The sequence below is a fragment of the Platalea leucorodia genome (assembly GCF_965183815.1).
Source record: "Platalea leucorodia genome assembly, chromosome: 9".
NCBI classification, from domain to species: Eukaryota; Metazoa; Chordata; class Aves; order Pelecaniformes; family Threskiornithidae; genus Platalea; species Platalea leucorodia.
Genome location: NC_138831.1, coordinates 34,892,266 through 34,915,245, shown reverse-complemented (window position 1 = coordinate 34,915,245; position 22,980 = coordinate 34,892,266). Strand labels below are relative to the sequence as shown.

General features: G+C 38.6%; 1 protein-coding gene across 1 annotated transcript in view; it reads right to left on the bottom strand.

Annotated features, from left to right (window-relative positions):
* THSD4 (thrombospondin type 1 domain containing 4) overlaps positions 1–4,152 on the bottom strand; it is a gene marked incomplete at its 5' end in the record, with an annotated part of 307,113 nt that extends 302,961 nt beyond the window's left edge. Inside the window, one exon of the mRNA XM_082321424.1 lies at positions 4,124–4,152. Within this exon, the coding sequence (XP_082177550.1) occupies positions 4,124–4,152 (29 nt within the window). The remainder of the gene's footprint in view (positions 1–4,123) is intronic.
* Between the last annotated feature and the right edge of the window lie 18,828 nt (positions 4,153–22,980).

Genomic DNA, 22,980 nt, shown 5'->3' with positions numbered 1-22,980 from the left:
ATGATTTTGCAGAAAATAGGTTCTTCCCCAGCTGCCTAACACTTGTAGAAATTGAATAACCTAATGGGCACAGAAGATGGAAAGTAGTGGACACAGCTCACCAGAGACTCAGGATAAGCAGCCAAGCATCACCCCAGTCCCCACATCTTCAATCTGAAAGGAGTCATAATGGGAACCAAGCCCAAACAAACTTTGTTCTGTCAAGCCTCACCACTGTAATGACTCCTAGGAGCCCATTACAAGTTAGGCTCAGTTAGCTCAGTCTTTTGTTTGCTATAATTTGCACTGGGAACTGGTTTGCCCCCTTCTAGCAAGCTCCTTCATCAGAAAACACAGAAAGGTATGAGAAGTAGGATCAAGAGATCTTTATTTCTACCAGGAGTTTGACTTTTCAGGTTACAAAGAGTATGCTTCGGAACCTCTATAAAGGGGAAAGCTGCTAATGATTTGCTGAATTTCAATGCAGAAGTAAAACCTGATGGATCTGGACACAAAATCCATCTGCAAACTAATGGACCAGACAAAATCCAGCTGTGCTGCCTACTCACAGCTCCTTCTTTTGCTCCCTACACAGAAACCCTTTAAATATTTCTCATTGTTTCAGGTATTCTCAGAGACGGACCTCCTAAACAGAAAGAGTTTTTCTCATACTAAGCATTTCATTACCACCAATACAAATATTCTTCTACTAGGCAGAATGTTTTTCTTTATTTTTTTTGTGTTTGCACTTGCTAACATACTGCAAAAGGTACCATTAGGTAAGTATTGATTGCACAAGGCCTATCATCACCTCATCACCACAGTCTATGCCCCTCTCTCAAAGCAAGAAACCATTCAAAGCCAAGAAAAAGTCATTACTTCCTTACTGCTACATCAATGTAGGAAAAAAAAAAACAAAACCAAAAACAATTAAAATACTTTAAAAAAGTCTGTTAGAAGGAAGTATTATATTTCACAAAGCTATCATTTGTGATAAAGCAAAATACAGAGGAGGTGGCTGAAATCAGAGCCAGGGTAAAGCACTATAAAGAAACCACAGTAAGAGTCAAAACGTGCAGTGCAGAGCAAGGCCCAATAACACAGTGGTGGATGGAAGCCAAAGGCATGAGTGAAGAAACTGATTTGCCAATCACACCTGAAATCAAAGGTAGAAATAGAAACAGAACTCAGACCTCCAAAGTGCAAAATGACAGCATCAAGTCTGTCTTTAGCTGACCTCCATATCCCTTTTTCAAGTGCTCAAGTGATCTCGTAAGTATTCTCAATGAAAACATGACAAGCTTCTAAGCAGGCAGAGCGCAGTCTCCGACAGGCCCAACCTACATCCTCTGCAAATCATATTTAACGTCCTCTTCAGAATCTTCCTACTCACTCCCTTCTCCCTCATGGCTTCTGCTCCCTATAATCCCTCAGAGCATGCGAAAGTTTGTTCAGACTTTGCATAAGGAAATGAATGCTTTCATCCTCAACAGGACGGGATTTTTCTGATCAGTCTAAAGGACTACAGATTTCCATGCGTAAATGCTTCTGAAATCATGCACAAGGTTGGGAGTTCTGAACTGAGTGAGAACTGTAATCTTCAAAGCAAATTACTTACCAGATTAAAGTTTTTAGTTCTATAACACAGACTCTTAGTATATGTGTGATTAGTCCATGCCAAGCATTTCCTGACCATTCTTTAATGAGGTTGCACTGTAATCACCATCTGTACGTACATGCTCAAGGACAACGAAGCCAGTTTTTAAGTTTGCTTCTGTATCTGCAATTGGATCTCTCAGAAGCAATGGTATCAACCCACTATTTCAGACACACAGGAAATCCGCCAGGAATACTTAAGCTATCCTGAGGTAAGCCTCAAGCTTCAAATCAGCGTGTGGCAATTTAATTTTTTTAATGTTGTTTCCCTCAGTAGCTTGCTTTGGCTAACATCTCTGGACTAGGCTTTTTTATTTGTCATGCTTGACTAATGTTAGGCCTCCCAGGCTACAAAAATAGGCTTCTCCAGTTTCAATGGGTTTGTTTCAGGTATTCTTACTGTGCAGAAAAGCCAAAAAGAACAAGTGCTCCTCAAAATAAGGCAAAACTTTTCAAGTGTACATGAACAGGTCAGGTACCAATTGCCGCTGATTGATGGCTGTTTAACTCAGGCCTCTGTGTAAGAACCTTGCTGGTACAGCCCGTGCTCTCACAGTTATGGCACTATTTGGAGCCAAGTACCTAGTTTAAAGCAAAATCAGGCTTTAAATTGTCAATCTATCCAAGTTGCAAAGAGCAAACACGCTCACTTTCTTTTACTGGCAATACTAATTTCTGTCTAACTGGTGGGGCGCAGAGCAAAGTGAAGTGGTGTTAGCTCTATTGTAGAAGTAGCAAGAAAAAGTTTGCTATTTAACACCTCATTTCGGAACACCGCTCAGAGTTCTTCCTCTGGCATTGCAGTGAGTATTAGCTTTCCATGAATGAAGCTGGAGGGTACCAAAATAGATTTCTTGCATGGTTTTGTTGCCTCTTAGTAGTTGATTTTATGAAGGGCTATCATGGTCAACTGTGGATTGTCCAGATAGAAGTGAAAGTATTTTAGCCAAGTGATTAGTACTGATGAGTGCAGTATGGCTCTTCTCTCATATTCCCGACTTCCCCCTCAAATGAATGTCTGCAGAACAGCCTAAGTCTGGGACAGCTTGGGAGCAGCTATGCAGGGAGAAGGCTCAATAGGAAAGATAACACAGGTAGTGTCAATAATATGCGACAGATCCATTTTGACGTGGAATCTGCCCTGGCATATTAGGAGGGTGCCAGAATTGCAATTCAAAGATTGATGTCTGAAATTCACAAGAAGGAATACTTGTGATCAGAGGTGTTACTGACAGTATCTCCATACAAATGAAACAGCATGCAGCTGTCATTCCTCACAGGAGGTCAACTTTTGTTCATGTAGCATCACAGCTGCCTGTTTTCTCTGAATCTGCTTGCTCAACTACAGAACTGGACAGACCAGCTTAGAAACAGCTGAGTGTTTCTTTTGTCAGGAAAGCTGTTTGAAAGGTCTTTCCTATGTTTGCCTATTGGAAAACTGTTTCAGGAATGCATAATATAAATCCCTGAATCAACTGCAGCACAGGTACTAAAACAGGTGTCGTGGTTTAACCCCAGCCAGCAACTAAGCACCACACAGCCGCTCGCTCACTCCCCACCAGTGGGATGGGGGAGAGAATCAGAAGGGTAAAAGGGAGAAAACTCCTGGGTTGAGATAAGAACAGTTTAATAATTGAAGTAAAATAAATTAGAACAGTTAAATAGGCAAAGCAAAAACCGTGCACGCAAACAAAACAGAACAAGGAATTCATTCACTACTTCCCACCGGCAGGCAGGGGTTCAGCCACCCCCAGGAAAGCAGGGCTCCATCACGCGTAATGGTTACTTGGGAAGACAAACGCCATCACGCCCAATGTCCCCCTCCTTCCTTCTTCTTCCCCCAGCTTATATATACTGAGCATGATGTCATATGGTATGGAATAGCCCTTGGGCCAGTCTGGGCCAGCTGTCCTGGCTGTGCCCCCTCCCAGCTTCTTGTGCACCCGGCAGAGCATGGGCAGTTGAAAAGTCCTTTACCACTGTGAGCACCACTTAGCACCTATTTAGAGACAGCTTAGCACTACTTAGCAAGAACCAAAGCATCAGTGTATCATCGACATTGTTCTCATCCTAAACCCAAAACACAGCCCCCATACCGGCTACCAAGATGAAAGTTAACTCTATCCCAGCTGAAACCAGGACAACAGGTAAATCAGTAATTTAAGCCCAGTGACTGTAGTTGTACAGCCTCATCAAAAAAAAAAAAAAAAAGGAACTTTCCAATAATATATGCCATCACATTGGCACACAGTAACAGATATTCTAAGCATAAACAAACACTGAGGACTTTATTTTTTTACTATCACCAAAGAATGCTATGTCTGGTATGCATGTACTTGATTATTTGGTCTTTGGACAAGACTTTTATTTACCCTCCTATGATACAAACACTTTTAACACCAAAGCAAGAGACAACCAAATGGATATTTACCACAGTGTGTTAAGAGCATATTAAATAAGATTTTAAATGTTTTATTGCATCACTTACCTCAAAGAAACTATTAAACTGTCTACCATGATCCTTTAATGCAAGGTGTCTTGAAGTGAAAAATACCTCTTCACTGTGGTACAGCACAATGGCAATCACACACAAATCCTACAGAAAGAAAAGATAAAAACATGTAACACTGCTTATTCAGTATTTTCCAGGATGTCTATGAAACTGGATACAGCCTGACATTAGTCATCTCTTCCTCAATTCTTGGGACTTTACAGCCATTCAAGCCAGAAACCCAGTGTATGTTACACGAATAGACTGGACACACCTCATTTTTTGCAACAGGACTCCAACAGTGCCAAAGTGCTTTGCTGAAAGGCTATGGGATGCAAAATCTGGGTTTGATTCCCAAGGATGCAAACTTGATGTTAAACTTACTTGCCGTTTTATCTCACATTCCTGGTACGTCACTTGTATGACAACAAAGCAAACGGCTTTATTTAAAGTCTTGTGTTAATAGAATTCATAGAACTGAAACTGGGTTACCAATTTCTAGTGTATAGTAATATTATTAATACACTCTTCATTTTGTGAGCAATGTAAGGATGATTCTGTTGTGAGTGCTCATACAGTCTGCCGAAAAAAACAGAGAAGAGCAGTGTTGTTCCCTCTCCACTACAGATGGCAAACCCAGCCACAATGAAGTTAAATGCCTTGCCCACGGTCACGGAGGAAATCTGGGGTTAAACGCCATTCTGAATACAAATTCAGCTGATCCTTATTTCTAAGTACTATCATTGCATCATGACTACCGCAAATGCAGAGAAGTCCTACCAGCCCTTGAGAGTGTTATTACCTAGGTACACTCTCATTTGTCTGGAAATACTCTCAAACGTTCAGACATCAGGGGAGTTCTTATTTTGGTAAATTTGTAATCATATATGGGACACCTAAAATGCTGCACCGGAATGTTCAGGCAGGAAAGAGATCCTTACAGCGGGGAAATACAATATAAATCGAGGGGGGGGAAGGAGGGAGGATAAAGGAAATAAAACAGTATTAGGACTGAACCTAAATCCATGTATTTCAGAACTTGGTCAGCCACTGTCTGTATCTTGCCATTTACAAGTGGTTACAGGTTGAAATGCAGTGGAGTGAACGGAAACAAGAGAACATTGCTGTTCCTAGATAGAGAGCTCTCAATTTCTGTCAGACAGCCAGATAATTAAAATCTGCCTAGAAAGCGACAAGACTTACAAGGACTTAAGAAATGTGCAGTTAAAGTACAGATCCTGCTGCTAGAAAATGTGGATTGTTTGCAGGTAACTGGACAAGCCAAATATTCCCCCCCAATAAAAATCAAAAGCACAACAAATTTGTTTTAGGAAATCACAAAATACTTCTAACAACTTTAAAAGAAAATTCCTCTTTTTTTTATTGTTTGTTTTTTAAATGGAAGGCATTCAAAGTTGAGTACTTGTGAAAGTATCATGGCTAAAGTTCTGCATGTAACAGGTTTGAGTTAGTCATGAGGAAGAAAGCATTAGGGCTCAGCTAAACGTCATCCTTTCCTTCTGCAGTTCCATGGTTCTCAGTAGATCTAAGAGGCCTTCTCAAACGTACTCACCATTTTCACTGCTTAATGTTGTACAATTGTTTCTTAAAACACGGGCAACACTTCTGAAAACAGATTTTTAATCTAGTTCTCCTGCAACACTTTACACTATTTGAGCTTTTAGCACAGTTTCAGAAAAAGCTACATTCCTTTAAATGTTAGGCAAGTCCACATATACAGCACTAGCACAAAGCATTTAGACAGATCCCATAGGATACTATTTACTAACAGGCATTTTGAATTGTGAAGGAAACAAATGTCTCACTTCCTGCAACCTGACTCTTAATTACCAGGCATACTGAGGCAATAGTCTTTTCTATCAATTATTGAAAATGGAGGATATGCATGTAACATGGACTGTAACCAACATGGTTTCAAGTTCTTATCATTCTGATTTTTCCAGATGTATTCTCTTTAGATTTTTTTCACTGCACAATAATCTTTTTATCCAACATCCTTGTACAGAGGGACACAGTCTCAGCAGAACATTGTTACAGGATACAAACTCATAGAAAAAGAAATATGCACTCCCCTAATCCACTTTGTAAACTGCACCTTATTTGAAAAGCAGAAAAGATACTATTACAGATCTAGTTTCGTGAAGAAGCAGGGAAGGGACCTCCAGTGTTTCTGGAGATTGTTCTTAAAAAGAATGCTTAAAGTCCATGCATATGTTTTCAATTTTTTCAGTTCATCTGTATCCTCATTGTCAATGGCAGGTTGCATTACAAACTCAACTTTCAACAGTATTTCAATGCCTTTTTCAAAACACTTCTTACTGCAACTCATAGATGCATTTGTTTTGAAATAGCATTTGTAGCACACAGTGTAAAAACTGCTAAGTATCTAAGTGACTTAAGAGCTTGTTTTCAAAAATTATTTAAGTGCTTAGGTGCTTACAATCTATTGAAAGAAATGTCATTCTGGCAGTGGTGTTTTTGATATGAAAATGTGCAAACGTGACAATCATTTTCCCCCCTAGAAGATCCGGGACAAAATGAATACCTGAAATGGCTAGACAGTTAACACTAGGATTAAATAACATGAATTTTTGCATGGAAACTTTCAAAAGCCTGATGAGGTGTGCTATGTGCTAGTCACTGCAATAAGTCTTGCAAATGTAAAAGTCAAATTACCTTCCCACAAGGGGCTTCCCACAAGACCTATCTAGCAAAAGACTTTCTAGTAACCCTGTTTACAGCATAATAGATGTTAATATCTCAACTGGAACAACCCACACTCCTGTACTTCAGCAGAGTTAGCAATACTTATTCCACTGCATTAACGTATTTCACATTTCATCAATCTTCCCCATTTCACCTCCAAGTGGGATGAAAACAAAATCTGTGAAACTGGGTCGGGGAAAAAACAAAACATACACACATGCCCCCCAAAAAACAAACAAACCAAGCCACCACACAGGATGGAACAGAATTCAAACCTCCCCTCCAAAGCAACCATGGCATGACAATCAAAGGGAGAGTATTTCATTGCATGTAATAAAATGTGCATCAGGTCACAGAAAATAAGACTGGATAAAAAGTCTCTGGTTAAGGTCTCCTCCCCTTTTACACTGCAGGTGAGTGACCCTAACACCTTCAAACTGCTGCTGCCAGTCTCAGCGGTTATATTACCCGGTTATGAGCTAATAATAACCATCCTTTGTCTTGTTATTTACTGAAATCTACTCTGACACTTACTCTCAACATTACCTGTGGAGTCTCCTTAATCATCTCAGCCTAGCAGCCCACCTGTAGTCAGACGCTGCTGGCCTTTGTCAGCAGGGCTCAGATGGGTGTCTAAGTGAAATCAGAGAACAAAAATACTAATTTGTAATGGAGATTTCAAAAAGGGGCAGAGATGGATAATAGCAGTAACTCAGAAAAAAATAATCTAGTAGGCTCATAGGCAATCCCAGAAATTTGCTGAAACAGACACAATAAGATTTCTCAAATTGTTAACTGATGCAATACACAGAATTATCAAGACAGACACCACGGATGCTGTACAGGAAGTTAAGAGGAAGAAAGCCTCCTGGGAAGTCAACAGTGAGATTTCCCCCTCGGCTAATTAACTTAAAGAAATGTCTTCCTACAAAGTGGCTTGAAAATTTACAGAAAGTCAATGAATTAGTTATCCTAACCTCTTAAATGGGGACCACTCACATGCAATTTTTCATGTGACCATACTCTTTGTGTATTGTGAGTGGATAGGATTTCACTTTCATGAATTCCAATGTCATTTTAGCATCAGCCTATGCTTCTTTTAAGTCCTGTCAACTCACATATATCCATATGCATCTATGTACTAACTGTAACAGAAATTTTTTAACATGTGCATATGTACAGTACCTACTGAAACAATCCAAGACCCTCTATTTTAACTCACAACAAGGATGCGAGATATATCATGTAGAAACATATGGTAACTCAACAAAGTTCAGAATTGCTCTGAGCTTTTAGCCTATTTTATCGTGTTGACTTAAATATATAGCAAGCCAACTTACATTTCCTTCAATATTTATCTTTCTGGTTAGATTATGTATCTTGCCAGCTACTGGCAATGGCAACTTGAAGTAGCTATGAAACTTGAGCATCATTGTGAAGTCATGTTTCAACTGATGTGCAAAGCTCATTTCTTGCATTATTTAGGGAAAAAATCATAAATAAATAATATTTAGAAATACTTAAAGAAAAAAATATTATACCCTTTAAGACTGCCTTTGAATCTGTTGCCTTGCACACTGGTAAAGCATAGTGTATCTATTAGTTTAGTTGTTCACACCTATTAAACAATGTTCAATGCAAGTCCTTTGGATTGCATCCAAAATTCACTAAATTCACAAGACTTTGATAAAGCACCTCACCGTGCACCAGCTTTATCTAGCTACATAATTTGTGGATACATCCAGCAGCTTGGACTGCAGCTGTTGACACCTACCACCAGTTTTAACCTCTTCAAATATTCATTAACTACAATAAAACATACACTTGTCTCTGAAAGCTGCATAACAGAGAAATCTAGCATCAGATCCGATGAAAACTTCTGATGCTTACGTGGAGCAAACATTTTCATTAAAACAAAAATTGCAAGTTACTCCACCTAACCCTGAAGGTGCCTCTCTGTTTTACTTTAAATGCTTTGAAAACTTTAAAGTTCTCTGGGTGTGCCCAGAACTACTGCAGTCCAAGAAAGCTCACTGCCTCTCTCCAATCTAAGCTTGATCAAGATCCAGAAGTTTTCATTTCTTTGCCTAAAATGTCACAAAGGAAAAAAAAACACCGTCCAGTAAGTATACCCCACAAACAACAACATACACAGAGTCAGGATCAAGCCTCTTACATTCACAGGTGCAACTACTATTGTCTTTTAAACATAGCCTCCGGAATCATCTGCTTTTGCATAACAGCTTGGTGACTCACGCCCCTGTGATAGGCAGCCGTGACTCAACTCTGCACGAAGAGGAGAAGCACTCCCTGCTGCCCCAGGGCCGCACCTTACCCACTGCCTTACAGACTCATCTAGGTCAAGGTGCCTACATTTCTAGAAAGTTGTGCTTCTACATAGAAGCACCAAAGACCCTAAATAAAACAATAACTGTGAGGTTGAGGGCCATCCTGGAGTAGTCTGAAATTTTGGTCCCATTTCGATAGCTGCTTCTTAATTCAGTGGACATACTGCTTCTCAAAGAACAGTTTCAGCTCGTTTCTTTAGAATTCAGTGGAAAAATGTGTAACCCGATTATTTGGCATCCAATTCTATAACATTTAATTGTCCTCTGAAAAATCTAGGGGACAAACTCAAAGTTGGTGAAATCCAACAGTGACCATACACACGATTTCCCAAAATATCCATTCGCCAGATGCAAATTTTGCCTTGTAAAAATATTGTTATGCTGGAGGGTGCCACAATTCAAACAATTCCGCTTCAGTCTTTGTTGAAGTACATATAATTTAATTAAAGATCTAACAGGGTTTGTGACATTAATCTTGTAAGTAAAGGGGGGAAGCAAGAAAGGGATTGTTTATAGCTTGTGAGCTGCAGTCATATTATATATGACTAGTAGGATTTGTTTCTTTAATTTTTCCTCTAGATTTCATTTTTCTTAATCTTTTTTCACAACACTGGTTATGTATTTGCTGAATGCGCACTAGTAATAAAAACATCATAAAAGTGAAAATATGATAATAATGAACCTGATCTAAAATTCACTAAAGACCCCTTAAACTCAATAATAAGCTTAAATATGGATATAACACCATAACAATAGGTTTGATAATCAAATAAAGTATACTGTTGTGGCATGAATTATGACATATGGTTAGTTAATTGAGATCAATTGCAAAGGGAGTGTGCTGGAGTAGCAGTGCTAAGTTGATTAGTAATTCTGATATGATTTATAATTCTCAAATCCTGAAAAGGTAGTTTATGTGGAAATCAGATTTATCCAACTTTAAAAAAAAAAAAAAAAAAAAAAACAACCAGAAAACACAAAATCATATTGAGTGTCAGAAAAATTGAATTAATTGTTCTTTTTTACTTCTTTGAAATAATAACCCAGAAAGATGACTCTTTCTCAAGATTCAGGCTGCACCAAAATTGCCATTTTTAGTCTGATTTTGCCCCCTCTTTCACCTTTTGAAAGCATTAGCTAATTCTCACAAACACTTACTGCATTTGAAGTTCTCCTGTGTGGTTTCCAGGCATAAGACAATTATGTAAAAGGTAAAATGAATCACAAAAATGAGATCATATACTCTCCAAATCGACAGAGAGATTCTTGGGATATAGCTGTGTGGAAACTATTGCAAACCTATCTCAAGTTCATTTCAAGATTTCAAATTGACAGGCTGTGCAATTTTAGCCAAATCCCCAGCATTATTTTTAAAACTGTGCTTAGTAACTACAATTTTCAGAAGAATGATTTCTTATGAGGACACTGTAGATGGACAACTTCATTTCTAACTGAACGATGTTTTGTCAAGAAATCATAACTCAAAGTGCATCTTTCAGTTCTTGAATCTATGTTATTTTCTACAACAGACAATATAGAAAACATTATTAAGCTCCAAATTAGGGGCCTATAGAGCTTCATCAGGTCATGGACCTTTCCCTGACTTTATTGTGTTATTTTCTAAGGACAGTCTGAAGTCAAGCTAACATTTTCCACAATCTTCTATGAAGTAGTAAAGCCAGATACTATATTTTACTGAAAAGATCCCTCAACTCCTCAAAAGCCTTTGCAGGCAGAATAAAAGGAAACTAGAAAGCACCTCCAATAAACAGAGGATAGACCAACTGGTTGCAGCATGTATTTAGTATTCTATTTTATACAAGTTGATTGGTATTACTGCTTAGGGGACGCATACAAAATATGCACTCATGTATCTGTCGGTATATAAAAAGAAGCCCAGCACACAATTAACAAAGCTAAGGTAGCCAAGCCACATGGTGCTTGGGTTTTTTTACCTTCCCTTCTTTCTGTAAGGATGCTACTATAAGAATCTTGATACCAGCTTGTCACCATTCACCGATTTAAGAATTCCAACTCTTGCCATAGCTGTTCTGTATCACTAGTGCAGAACAAACTGGAGAGACCTTAAATAAGACGAGTATGTGTAAGGACCTGAGCAATTCTGTTCCCATCTGAAAGTACTTACTCAACTTACTTCAACTAGTACATTTGACTTGTGTCATGTAAATGTGGCTGCAAATTCCCTTGGCTCACAGATCCACTAATAAGCATTGCACACACAACCATTAAGAGCAGCCTGTTCCACACTTAATCAGTCCAGAGAACTGGAAGAAGTTCCAGCATTTGAAAACTATTGCAGGTGCTACTTATCACAGCTCTACATATTAGAAACCATCACCTCTCCTAACAAGACACATTCCATATATTTTAATAAATTTTGCTCACCTTTTAAGGAACTTTTTTGGTACAACCTCCGTATTCCAAACCAAGGATGTAGAAGGGACTGCACGTGTAAGAGGGAGGGGGAGATTACATGTTAAAGACCTTTTTCATAAAACAATCTTTTAACCTTTCCACAATCCTGATCAACATTAATCTGATTATTGATATTGAAAGATATGGAAAAGGGAATGGTTAACAGCCTAAAAAGACAGGTGGAAATACCTGTCATCTCTATAAGCACTGAGTCAAAATATAGGTGAATCATTGTTATGACAAGCAAGAGAAACAGACTTGCATGAACTCCGCTATGACTAAACAACTACAGTCTTGCCTGCAAAGTGAGCAGGAAGAGCACAAATTTATTTTCAGCAAGTTACTGTTCTAGATACTTTTCTACCAAGCCTAAGTAGCTAGAGTGGTGTTTTAGATTCAGTTCATATACTGCTTCAAGACCCCCTCCATGTTGTGGAGACTCAGGTAAAACTGTGTGCTGTGACTGATAGTTAGAATGCCCTGGCTAGAAATATTTAATTGAGGGAAGTAGTATGTATGAAATGTCAGCTCCAAGTCTATTTATTTAGCAAAAGTCTTAACAATACTGATATTGCAAAGCGTATAGCTGTATTTCAGAGCAACTAGGAATACTAGAAAATTTCTTAGAGCCTCTTTTAGCCATACTAATTTCTTTACCTGTAAATATGTCCAAAACAAAATGAGCTTTTTTTATGTTCCTTTCCTGACTTGCTGAATGAAAGCTGTTTTCAGAACACAAGGTGTCTCTGAAATCAAAGAAAAGCTTCTAAATTCAATCTATGTTAGTCTAAGTTTCTTCAAAATAGGCCTGCAACAGTGCTTAATTGGAGTTTACATCAAGAAGTGGATGATGGTTCTGAGGACCTACCGTCTTTTGCATGAAAACCAAGGACCCACCAGCCTCACTCAAGGAGTTATAACACATCCTATTTGAAAAGGTCATAGAAAACAAGTATTTTAGCAAAGCTAATTGAAGGCACATGTAGAAGGAAAGTTACACACAACATATTTCAGCAGTATAATCAGCTATTTCTTAGTAACGCAGCTGGGAGACACCCCTCTCATCAAGTAAAAATCACATATCTTACATAATTATTGTGCAGTTAGAAGATACCTTCCTTTTGCAAAGAGGAAACATTGTTTTTCAGCCATCTGTTTAACGAGAACGTCTATCTGGCAGAACACAAGTCTTTTTTTCTTTTTTTTTTTAAACCACTTACCATGAGAATTAACTTTCACGCTGTTCAGTAAACATTGTAAATACATGCCCAAGCATCAATATCCTCCACGTAGAAAAAAAAAGGAACAAAATATAGGAGGCTGTGCTTCAGAGAATAAATTTTTTGGCCTGAGTATCAGGCAACCTTCAACAGCACACAAAGGTGAAGATCAAGTGTTCCTGGTGACAAGGTACCCTTCGAAATAAGTATATCATTTACTGGTAAATAGATGTGTGTATCATTAGCCTACCATAGCTAACTCTGCCTGGCTCCAACACAAATAGAAAACCTGATGTGAAACTGCCTGTTCTCTAAGTTAGGGCTGATTCACACTAACAGGACAGTATAAAGAGCCAGCAATGCTCTGTGAACACACAGAAACATTTCTAACGATATAAAAATCCTGAACTTCATAGCTCGGATTTTCTAAGGAAGAAATTAAATAGCAGATGAATGCTTAAATCTACCACTGTCCTCACCAAAAAAAAAAAAAAAAAAAAAAAAAATTGGTGTCCCTGTCAAGGTACTACCTGAACACGTGCAATCTCAAAGTATTAGCTTTCACAAAGTTCCTTCTGTTCTGCTTGCAAGATTTCTGAGGTGCTTGGGGTACCAGTGTTAGAACATAACAGGGAGGAGAGTATGCAATGGGGACTTGAAATCTTTGCTTGCTTATTCAGAAACGAAATATTTTCTTTGGAGTATCAGTGGAGGAAACATCTCCCTGCATAAGTAAGACCTCCAAATAACAATGCTTTCTGGGAATATTCATACATTGTTCCAGAGCAGAGAAATGATAAAGCTGTATCTGTACAGGGACACTCCAAAAGTCAAACCAAACCACTTTTCAAACTTGTTAGCCAACCTCCAATGGAAGCCTTCTTAGTCTTTGGAAGAGATCACTATAGATCACCCAGGTTACCAGAGGGAACACAATCTTGTCAAGATTGACTATTTCTCTTCTGGGTAGCTATTCATATCCACTATTGTCAGAGATGCTTAATTTTCTAAAGTAAAACCCTATGCAGCGGAACAGATACTAACTGGAACATGTATCTATAAATATAACAGAGGCATCCATTAAAATTACCATTAAGATCCTTGGGGCTCAATTCCAAACTTCGGCTACAGTGACTCCAAGGGCTTCTGTAGTATTATTCTCTGCATACAGAACTATAAATGAGATAAAAATCATTCCCAGGGAACTTGCAGAGATTTCTCTGCCTGTTATGTAGTTCTCTGGTTTGGGTTAAGCATTCTAAAGAAAGGCTGGCATTCCCTCAAGACTTGAATGGGACTTTGACACAGAACAATAATTAAAAAAAAAAAAAAAACAAAAAAAAACAAAACAAAAAAAAAACCCAACAAAAAACGAACCCCAAACCTATTTGTTAGTACAGGTAAAAGCAAGGCAATTCAGTGTCACTTTCTTAGCCCATCTACTTACAAAAAAAATACATTTCTAAATGGATATGCCAGGCCACAGCCAAACGAGTATCTCTCCCCCATGCATTCCAGCAGCAAGGAAAGAAGGTCTTAGTAGTCCAGCAACGATACCACTGTGATTCAATGCAGTGCTGCACTGCAGACCACTGGCTTCCTGTGCGCTCTCTAATGGAGATTAATGTGGGCACACATCCCAAAATAACTCATCAAATCCTTTTCTACACAAGATTTCAAGGACAAGTGTTTTAACATACATTTCAATACTGCTGTAACTGGAGGGAAAAACAGCAGCGACTACCTACTGATGTACATTTTGTACTAACCAACATACAAAAAAGTGACCAGGGCTTTCGTAACAAACATTAAACATGATGAAAGTCCTCTTCCCTTCGGTCCTCTCCTGCAGTCAGCAAACCCAACTGCTTTATTTTGGCAAAAAGAAGAGATTTCTTTTTTCCTTCATGCAATTCTCACCTGAATTGAGCTCCACTTAAATCAAAGTGACTAGCACTGCTCAGGTAACAGTATTGCTGCAACCCAGTTGTCATGAAGGAACTGGGCAATGTCTTTAAGTCACTGTACTGTACTGGGGCATGGAGGGGGCAGAGGTGTACCATCTTCTTAAAAGCTCAAAGATTCAAACAACAGAGTGTCCTCTAACATTTGGGAATATTTGGGCACTAAACACCTTCTAAATAGGTGCAGTATATGAGAGCAACATAGGGTTTCAACTGACTAGTGGCCAGATGCAAGGATGTAGAAGCTTCTCAAGAACCCATGTGGGGATATGTTTTAGGGACCACTGAAAAATACGTGACATGTCCAAAACAAATAGTACTGTGATACTATGGCATTCAGATAAATCCTAAACATGCCTTTGCCGAATAAAATGTAACAAATCAACTGCTCAGGTCTGTTCTGAAGGAAATTTCATATACCTAATAGCAAGACTTCTGTGCTTTATCTTTAAGAGGCAGTACAGATAACAACTGCTAGATCATGGACAGAAACACAGCTCACCATGCAGCTTATGCATCTTGCATTGTAGATTTCAGAGTCCAGGCTCCTGAAACATCTTGAAGTGAGCTAGTTATAAAAGACTGTTTAAATTACTTTGTTGTTAAATAATACTATAAGAATGACAAGATTCTAATTTATTTCTCATTAAAATCCTCTCTGATGTGAAGCTCCCCACATACTGCTATGGAAATGCAACCATGGAATGTGAAGATTTATTGTTTTCTTTTATGTTCCTACATAATGATGAATAATAGGTCTAATGAGAGGTCTTACAAGAGCACTGTGAAATTCAGTATTTCTTTCATAATTTTGAAACAGAATACCAGGGACTTTAAACCCAACATGAAACAGTAAGCTACCAATGGATCTGCGACAGCCAACTGGAAGAATGACGATAAGTCATCTTGTATATCTTTTGCAAATATTACATTATACATGCAAATAAATACAGGTATAACTCAGAGAACACACTGAAGAACTGTTTCAGAGAGTTCTATTTAGCTTTCACCTACAATAAAATTTAGATGAGGGCTCCAGCACAACAACATAGACGCTAAATATCCTTATCCTCTGGGCTTGGTATATACAGAATCTTACAAAAAGTTCACAGCTACAAAACTGGATAGGGAACCAAGATAGTAGCATCAGATGCCAATTGTGCTGTTAGGCGTTTACCATATAAAGGGGTACATTTGCAGAGGTGCATCTCTTCTTATGGGAAGATGATGTTAATAGGGATAAAAAGGAAAATGCTAAGTTAGCCAGCTTTAAATTAATAAGGATGACAAACAACAGTATCATTGTGTCTTTGTAAGAAAGAGAAATGAAGATTCTGTTATGATTAGTGACAGCAGAAGAAATGTAAAATTCATATTTTCAGAAACCCAAAAACAATTTATGTTCTCAATTCTACCCCTTGAGACTGAAGACACTGAATATAATTTTCCCAAAGTCTTTATTCAGTTCAGACTTCCAGAAATATCCTAACGCTTGTATCAATCATACCTCCATGTGGTGAACCCTTCAGCCTCCTGCATTTTAAAACTGAACTGCAACATCCTTTAAGGGTGGGGAGCGAGAGCTGTTTATTCTTATACTGTCAGTTTGAAAGGGATTTTAGACATCCTACAAATCTTGTCTTGCTGCTATGCCTCATGTGCTCTGGTGGTCTAGATGACAGTTAGTATTTCAGTCCATTTAATGTAAACTGCATAAACTGTTACACTCCTACAGGAGATATCAGTCCTTGACACAAAAACACAGAGATAATCATACATACAAGGAATCTCGGGCTATCAATCACTGAGCAGCAAAGTTGAAACATTTCACTTGCTGTAGATTAAAATCTCCCTATTAGGAAATATATAGTTTGGCAGATACTGTCCCGTGGCCTGTGAAGAATGAGTTTATGGTTGACAGATAAAAGATACTAACCTCACAGAATCACCAACAACCCTTGTCACCCTTGCTAATATCATTATGCAAAAAACTAAACTAATGAGTCGGGAAGACTGTATTCCTTTTTGACTTCCAGTCACCCTTTCCAGGTCAGGTTCTAGTCTTGAGTTTTTCTAAGCCTATAAGTAAATCTGCTACTGCTTTCAAGAGGAGTTTGCCTGACAGTAGGTCTAAGACCTCACTGTATAATCTGACTTCAAAAGAACCAAATTGACTTTGCTACTTGCAAAGTCATTCACTGGAGGTGATGCATATGAGTACCTACTCTCATATCTGCAAAAGCCAGAAGAGTTGAAGAGAAAAAACAGTAAGAAATACCAAAATATCATACTTCTCTACAACCCCTGCATGGGCTTGCAAAGAAAGGCAGGTTAATGGAAATCCCCTTTTTAACAAAACAGTGGAAATCAGCAGTACAATTAGTCACAGCATAGTAGAAAGGTGACTGTATCCTGCCTCCCCATTTAGCTATACACTACTTTATTCAGGATAAACGAGCCTATTCGCAATCCCATCTTGCAACTCAGCAGTTTGGGCAAAATTATAACACTTCGTTTTGAGGGACCCTGCACCTCACAGCAAAACAGCATACCTGGATTAGGAGGATACCAAGAGCGGGAAAGCGTGACTACCACAATACAGGTCTACCCACTGACAGCATACACAGCCTGGCTAAAATCAATGATGACTTCAGATTAAAGTATTATCTTCTGCTTATATATAACAAATGTTTTAATGCATAAACACCTTTGCTCACTATCTCTGTTGATCAGATGTAGCTTAGAAACAGTACTTAGTAGCAGTAGTTTCAGAGTTGGCAGCCATGCAAGTCATAATAAAATCCACTCTCACCTTTCACTTCTCTTTTCTGACCACAATAAATGCTGAATCTAATTCAGCCATCATCATACCATGCTTAGGGAACTTTTGTAACCATTCTTGCTCAAGCAAACATATTCAAGTACTCTGAGTAAAGTGAGAGTGAAGAATTCTGACTAGGGCCCTTATTGCATCAGGTAAAAAGAAATCAAAGGTCATCTCTTGGCAGTAGAGCCTGAACTTATTTGTGCTTGAGGGCAGGTTATTATAGTGCACTGACCTTCACCTGACATCACTTAATGCTTCAGGCAAAATATCCATGTGTCTACAACCTGAAAAATGGGGACTTAAAATGTGAATGGGAGACTTCTTAAATTTGCACAACAACAAAAAGAGCCAATTACAAAGTGCTGACAAAGAAAACCGAGTAGCTCCTCCAACACTGTGGACTTCAGTTGCTGCTTTAAATAGTTCCTATGCCACAGGCAGAGCATGCAATATCAGCGATCTTCAAAAGAACATGACAAAGTTTTGTATGCTTTTTGTTTTTTAAATAGGAGTCTACTGCTGTTGTGCATACTGCTTAAAGTCAGAAAAGCAGGGTTTTATACAGTGACTTGCAATCTTCTACTTGAGTACTTGCTGTCGGAGATAGGTGAAGACTTGCTGAAAGGAATGCAACTCGAATGTAATTGCTCTTTGGGCACTGCTTGATACTGTGTGTCCTGGTTAAGCATAAAATCTGTATGGTCTGAGTAAACAGGAATTTTGAAAAGCCCAGAGTTTTGAAAAGTCCTTCTAACATAACTTTAGGAAAAGGGCAAAACAAAAAGCAGAAACAAGCAAACCCTACTTTTCTGAACCCTCAATTGCCAGCAAGATACATTTGGAAACAGTTTCTCCCCCTCTTCCATTTCAAAGCAGTAGAAACAATCACAATTTAATCACAAGCAGCATGGTTCAAAGGAAGGCAGATCAGTTTCTGTCCAATTCTAACAGTATGAAAGCAGCAAAGACATTTTAGTCCTTTCATGCCCTCATAATTCAAAACTGCATTGGGATTTTTTTTCTTGTTTAAAATAATTATTAATTATTACTATTTAAATTTTAAACCTGCTCACAAACTATCACTCTGCTTTCTGCCCAGGTGTGATGAATTTGGCCAGCAAATACAGGCAGAAGGGACAGCTTTATGACAACTGATTAACCACAGCAGCATTGTCAGTGCCTAAGTAATAAATCTAAACCTGATCCTGCAAAATTGTAAACATTCCTATGAGAAGCAACAAAAGTACTCCAAACTCCTTAATGCCAATGTGAGCAAACCCCTGAACTGGGGGGGGAGGGGAGGGGGGAAGGACAGAAAGAAAAAGAGACAGTCTTTTTGATGTGCAATATGTATTAACAAGTACAAGCAATGCCTGAAGAAGTAAAGGAATATAGGAAATTACATTTTTAATGGCTGCTTATCACTACAAAAAAATCAGAACTGACATCCTGTCTTAACCCCATGTTTCAACACATGAACAGTACTTCCTGGGCCATCAAAGCTGAACAATACTAATAGTTAATGGTTAACACACTCTATTCTTTTAAATCCTTATTCTTATACTGTTCTAGTTAAGCCCTTAAATTCCACATACAGGCCCTGAAGATCTGCAAGGAGGTTTGCCCGCTGTTCCACGCTCACTTTCCCAGTGAACGTAGCCCCATGGAAGTACAGGAAAATGAGACAGAGCTTTCATTGCTGCCAGATTAAGTAACTGCATCCATTCCATATAATTTATCACCCTTTTGGGCAGCTTGTGTCATGGGATGTCATTTTATTGTAATTATGCAGGGTGGGATTGGACAGGCTTTTGCTTCTCTTTGCCAATCTGATAAGCAAAATCATTTCTTCTTTTTACTTTCGTAGAAACTACATGCTTTAGATATAAATAACCAAACAAAAATACAAGTATAATATATAACCAACTAATAGCAGCCTGCTGTTACCAAGCCAGGACCACAGCAATCACCTTTACCATGGAAAAAAAATCTGGAACATCTGAAAACTTTCCAAGTCAACATTTACTCTCACATTATCGTCAACAGTTTCGCTGAATTTGCCATTTAGAGATAGGTTTGTACTTCCATGCACTTCTCTACAGCTAATCCAAATGAAGTATCAGGGGAATCCGCTTGATTCAGGATTACAGATTTTAGTCATGGGATATTCGAGTATCTAAGTGACGTTTTTCTCCTGAGGGAGTAGTATTCCATGCTCACACATATCCAAGTGCTGATCCAGCAAGGCCAGGCACAACAAATGTTTTTCACCGAGAAGCAGTTTTCATGAAGAAGGGGTTTTGAAAAGGGCTTCTTTATCCATGCTCTTCCCAAAGCAAGAGCAGAGAAAACACATTCCAACTTGGGTATCATGACTCACATAGAAGGCAACGAGCAGGAAACCACACTACTTCTACACATCCTTACGGACAGTATCCTTAGGCTCACAACAACCATTTAACTTTGGGCAGCCTTCTCCTCCTGTTCTTTTATCTCACTAGGCCATGCAGTCACAAAGGTCAGACCTTGTCCCACCTCTTGGGCAAGCAAGGTCCAAGGTGTCACGTCAGCTTCTACATTGACAGAGACGAATTTGGAAAGATTCTGCTCGCTACCAGGTTTCTCCGCTAAGCTTCATTCCTATACAAGAAGAGGCCGATACAACCCTCAGACACAGATAAAGAAAGTTCAGAAGTTGAAACTGCTGTTGTCACAACAGTTATCCCTCGAATTTAACAAAAAGGGAGTATTCTTCTCTTATTTATTGTAATATTTTAAGAAGTTTGGGTTTAGGAAAAAAGCACAATTAAGTAAGCAAAGTGAAGTCAACAGAAACGCAGTAAAAAAAGGTAGCTTTCTCAAGAACTGTATTTCTCTCTACACTTAATCACATATAGCTACATATAACTTGTGAGTTTATAGCAGTCTTAAAGGAATGGGAATACAGGATCACAGTTATGAACAAGGGGATCCTCTGAAAAGGCTTGAATTTTATCTACCAAGTCCTTTAATTTAAACATAATTTTTTTTGTACCCAGAGAGTCTCCCAAAGGCCCCAGTTCCAGGAACCGACCATACAACAAGCATAACTCCCATTAAAAGAACAAGTTACTAGCTCTTGCACTGTCAAAGAAAAGACTGCAAACTCTAAGGGCTCCAAAAACATAAAGTCAGATATATCCATTTTAGCATTTCAGGATTTGTAAGCCAATCTAATGATTCTGGGGCAGACCTACCTCCTGATTCCTAAATGCTCCATGAGGTAGTACTGCACACTAACAAACTGCCACTGGACCACAAATGTAGCTTCTGTGACTCTGCTAAATGTCACCACCTGATCAGTAAAATTTATTTCCAGATCTCTGAAGCTTAGCCATTTCTTTCCACAAATCAGATGACGATATTAAATGTATCTGTGCTGTTAAAGCCTCCCTCCCCGCTCCTTTTATAAATACATTATAACTTGTTGATTTGATTTTGTGTTCGTCAAAATTCACAATTCTTATGTTGTAGGGCATTCCCTGCTCCTGTTGAAACAGGATTTCATTTTGATTTCTGTTTCACAGACAGTTGTGTTGAAGTGACGATATGGAAAAATGTTTGAGGAAAGTAGGGCTCCACGCTTTAGGCAGGGCTGAACTCCAAGATTGCAGTCATATCAACACTTGAAAATTTTCATGTTTAACACCAACTGATTAATGCAAATGAGGAATATGAGCCAATGCCTGAGAACAGTTGCATTTATGTGTTCTGTCAAGTCATTCTACCAGCAGAGAATGAGCTTGTACCACAGCTCAGACACGGCGCTAGTCCCATTGGAGAAATAAAGCGCGCTGCCTGCTTGTAAAACCAGGAGATACACAGACGTAGTTCCTTACATGTGAATGCAAGCATATCAACAGATAGGCTTTAAAGAAATACTGAAATGATGGCTTAAAATGCCACTAAGATTTCATGGCTGAAACCAGCGGTCATTCTTTCCAATGACAAGAGCACATCACATGGGAATGCCTTGATCCGAAAGCCACTGAAGTTAGTGATAACCTTTTCCTTGTCTTTATTGGCCCTGAGATCAGAGCTTTAAAGAAAAGAGATAGTGGCTCTTGCACTTACTGAGAAAAGAATCTACAGAACTGATGGAAAAAAAGGTCTTTTTTTTAAATAAATTTTTCCATATAAGGAGCATGGAATCTTCCTGTGAAGGGAAATTCCAAAACCAGGACCAAAATAAATACTGAAGTGGGATGCCAAGTAGCAGCAGCACAGGACTGATGTGAAATAGCCAACAAGCAAGTCCTTAAGCTGTGATTTGAAGAAACACAGTAATAAACCTATAAGGCACATACTACACAATTTGGTTTTGTTCATATACAATAGATATTTTTATTCCAGTGCCTTTTTTTTAAAGCATAAAGCACTTCGCATGCAAATTATCTTCAAGAAATTTAACAGTTGGCCAATACCCTGTAATTATCATACCTTGTTCAGAGATAAAGGAAATGGAGCAAGATGCCAATAAGACTTGATCAGCAACACACAGCAGGTCAATGGTAGTGGTGAAAACAGAAGCCCGCATTCCAGCAACTCGCACATATATCACCTAACCAACAGATAAGGCTACTTTCTCTCACAAGGATCATATTGAGATCATATCAACATTGGAATATTACCTAATGCAAGAGCAGTTCCTGCCAAGAAGCCCCACATTTAACGCTTGGTACTACCATTTAAAAAAATACGTAACGGATGTCTGTAGATGGTGTTGACAAGTGCTGATTGTTTAACAGCAACCAAAATTATGAACACTGACCCATCTCTGGGAATGCCATAACCCTGCAGGGAGAGGCTACACAAATTTGATGTGTGACATGACACTCACAAGTCCCTAGGAGGAAAATGGGTGGGACAGAACATTCCAGGAGGAGATAACTGAGTTGTTTTAAATTACAGAATTTGTATCTGTTATTTTCAACTAACACAAAGAACAAAGCAAAACAAAAAAAATAATAAGGCAACACTGAAGCACAGTTTCAGCTACGCTCCCTTTATACAGAGTCAGATATGAGGCCAAATTCAGTGCCCATCAGATCATTCTGTTAACCAGTCTTTTTTAGTTCTATCTGCTTAACATCTCCTTATTAACCTTCTAAATGAAGTATTAGACCACGCATTCTCCCTAAAAATCTAATATATGTAAACATATTTTTCTAGTGTAATATACCATCCTGAATGCAAGAGAAGTTATTTAAATGCAAAACACACAATAATCCACTCTTACTTAACCTACTATAGATTAGCAATGTAATCATGGCGATTGATCAGGTATTTAAAC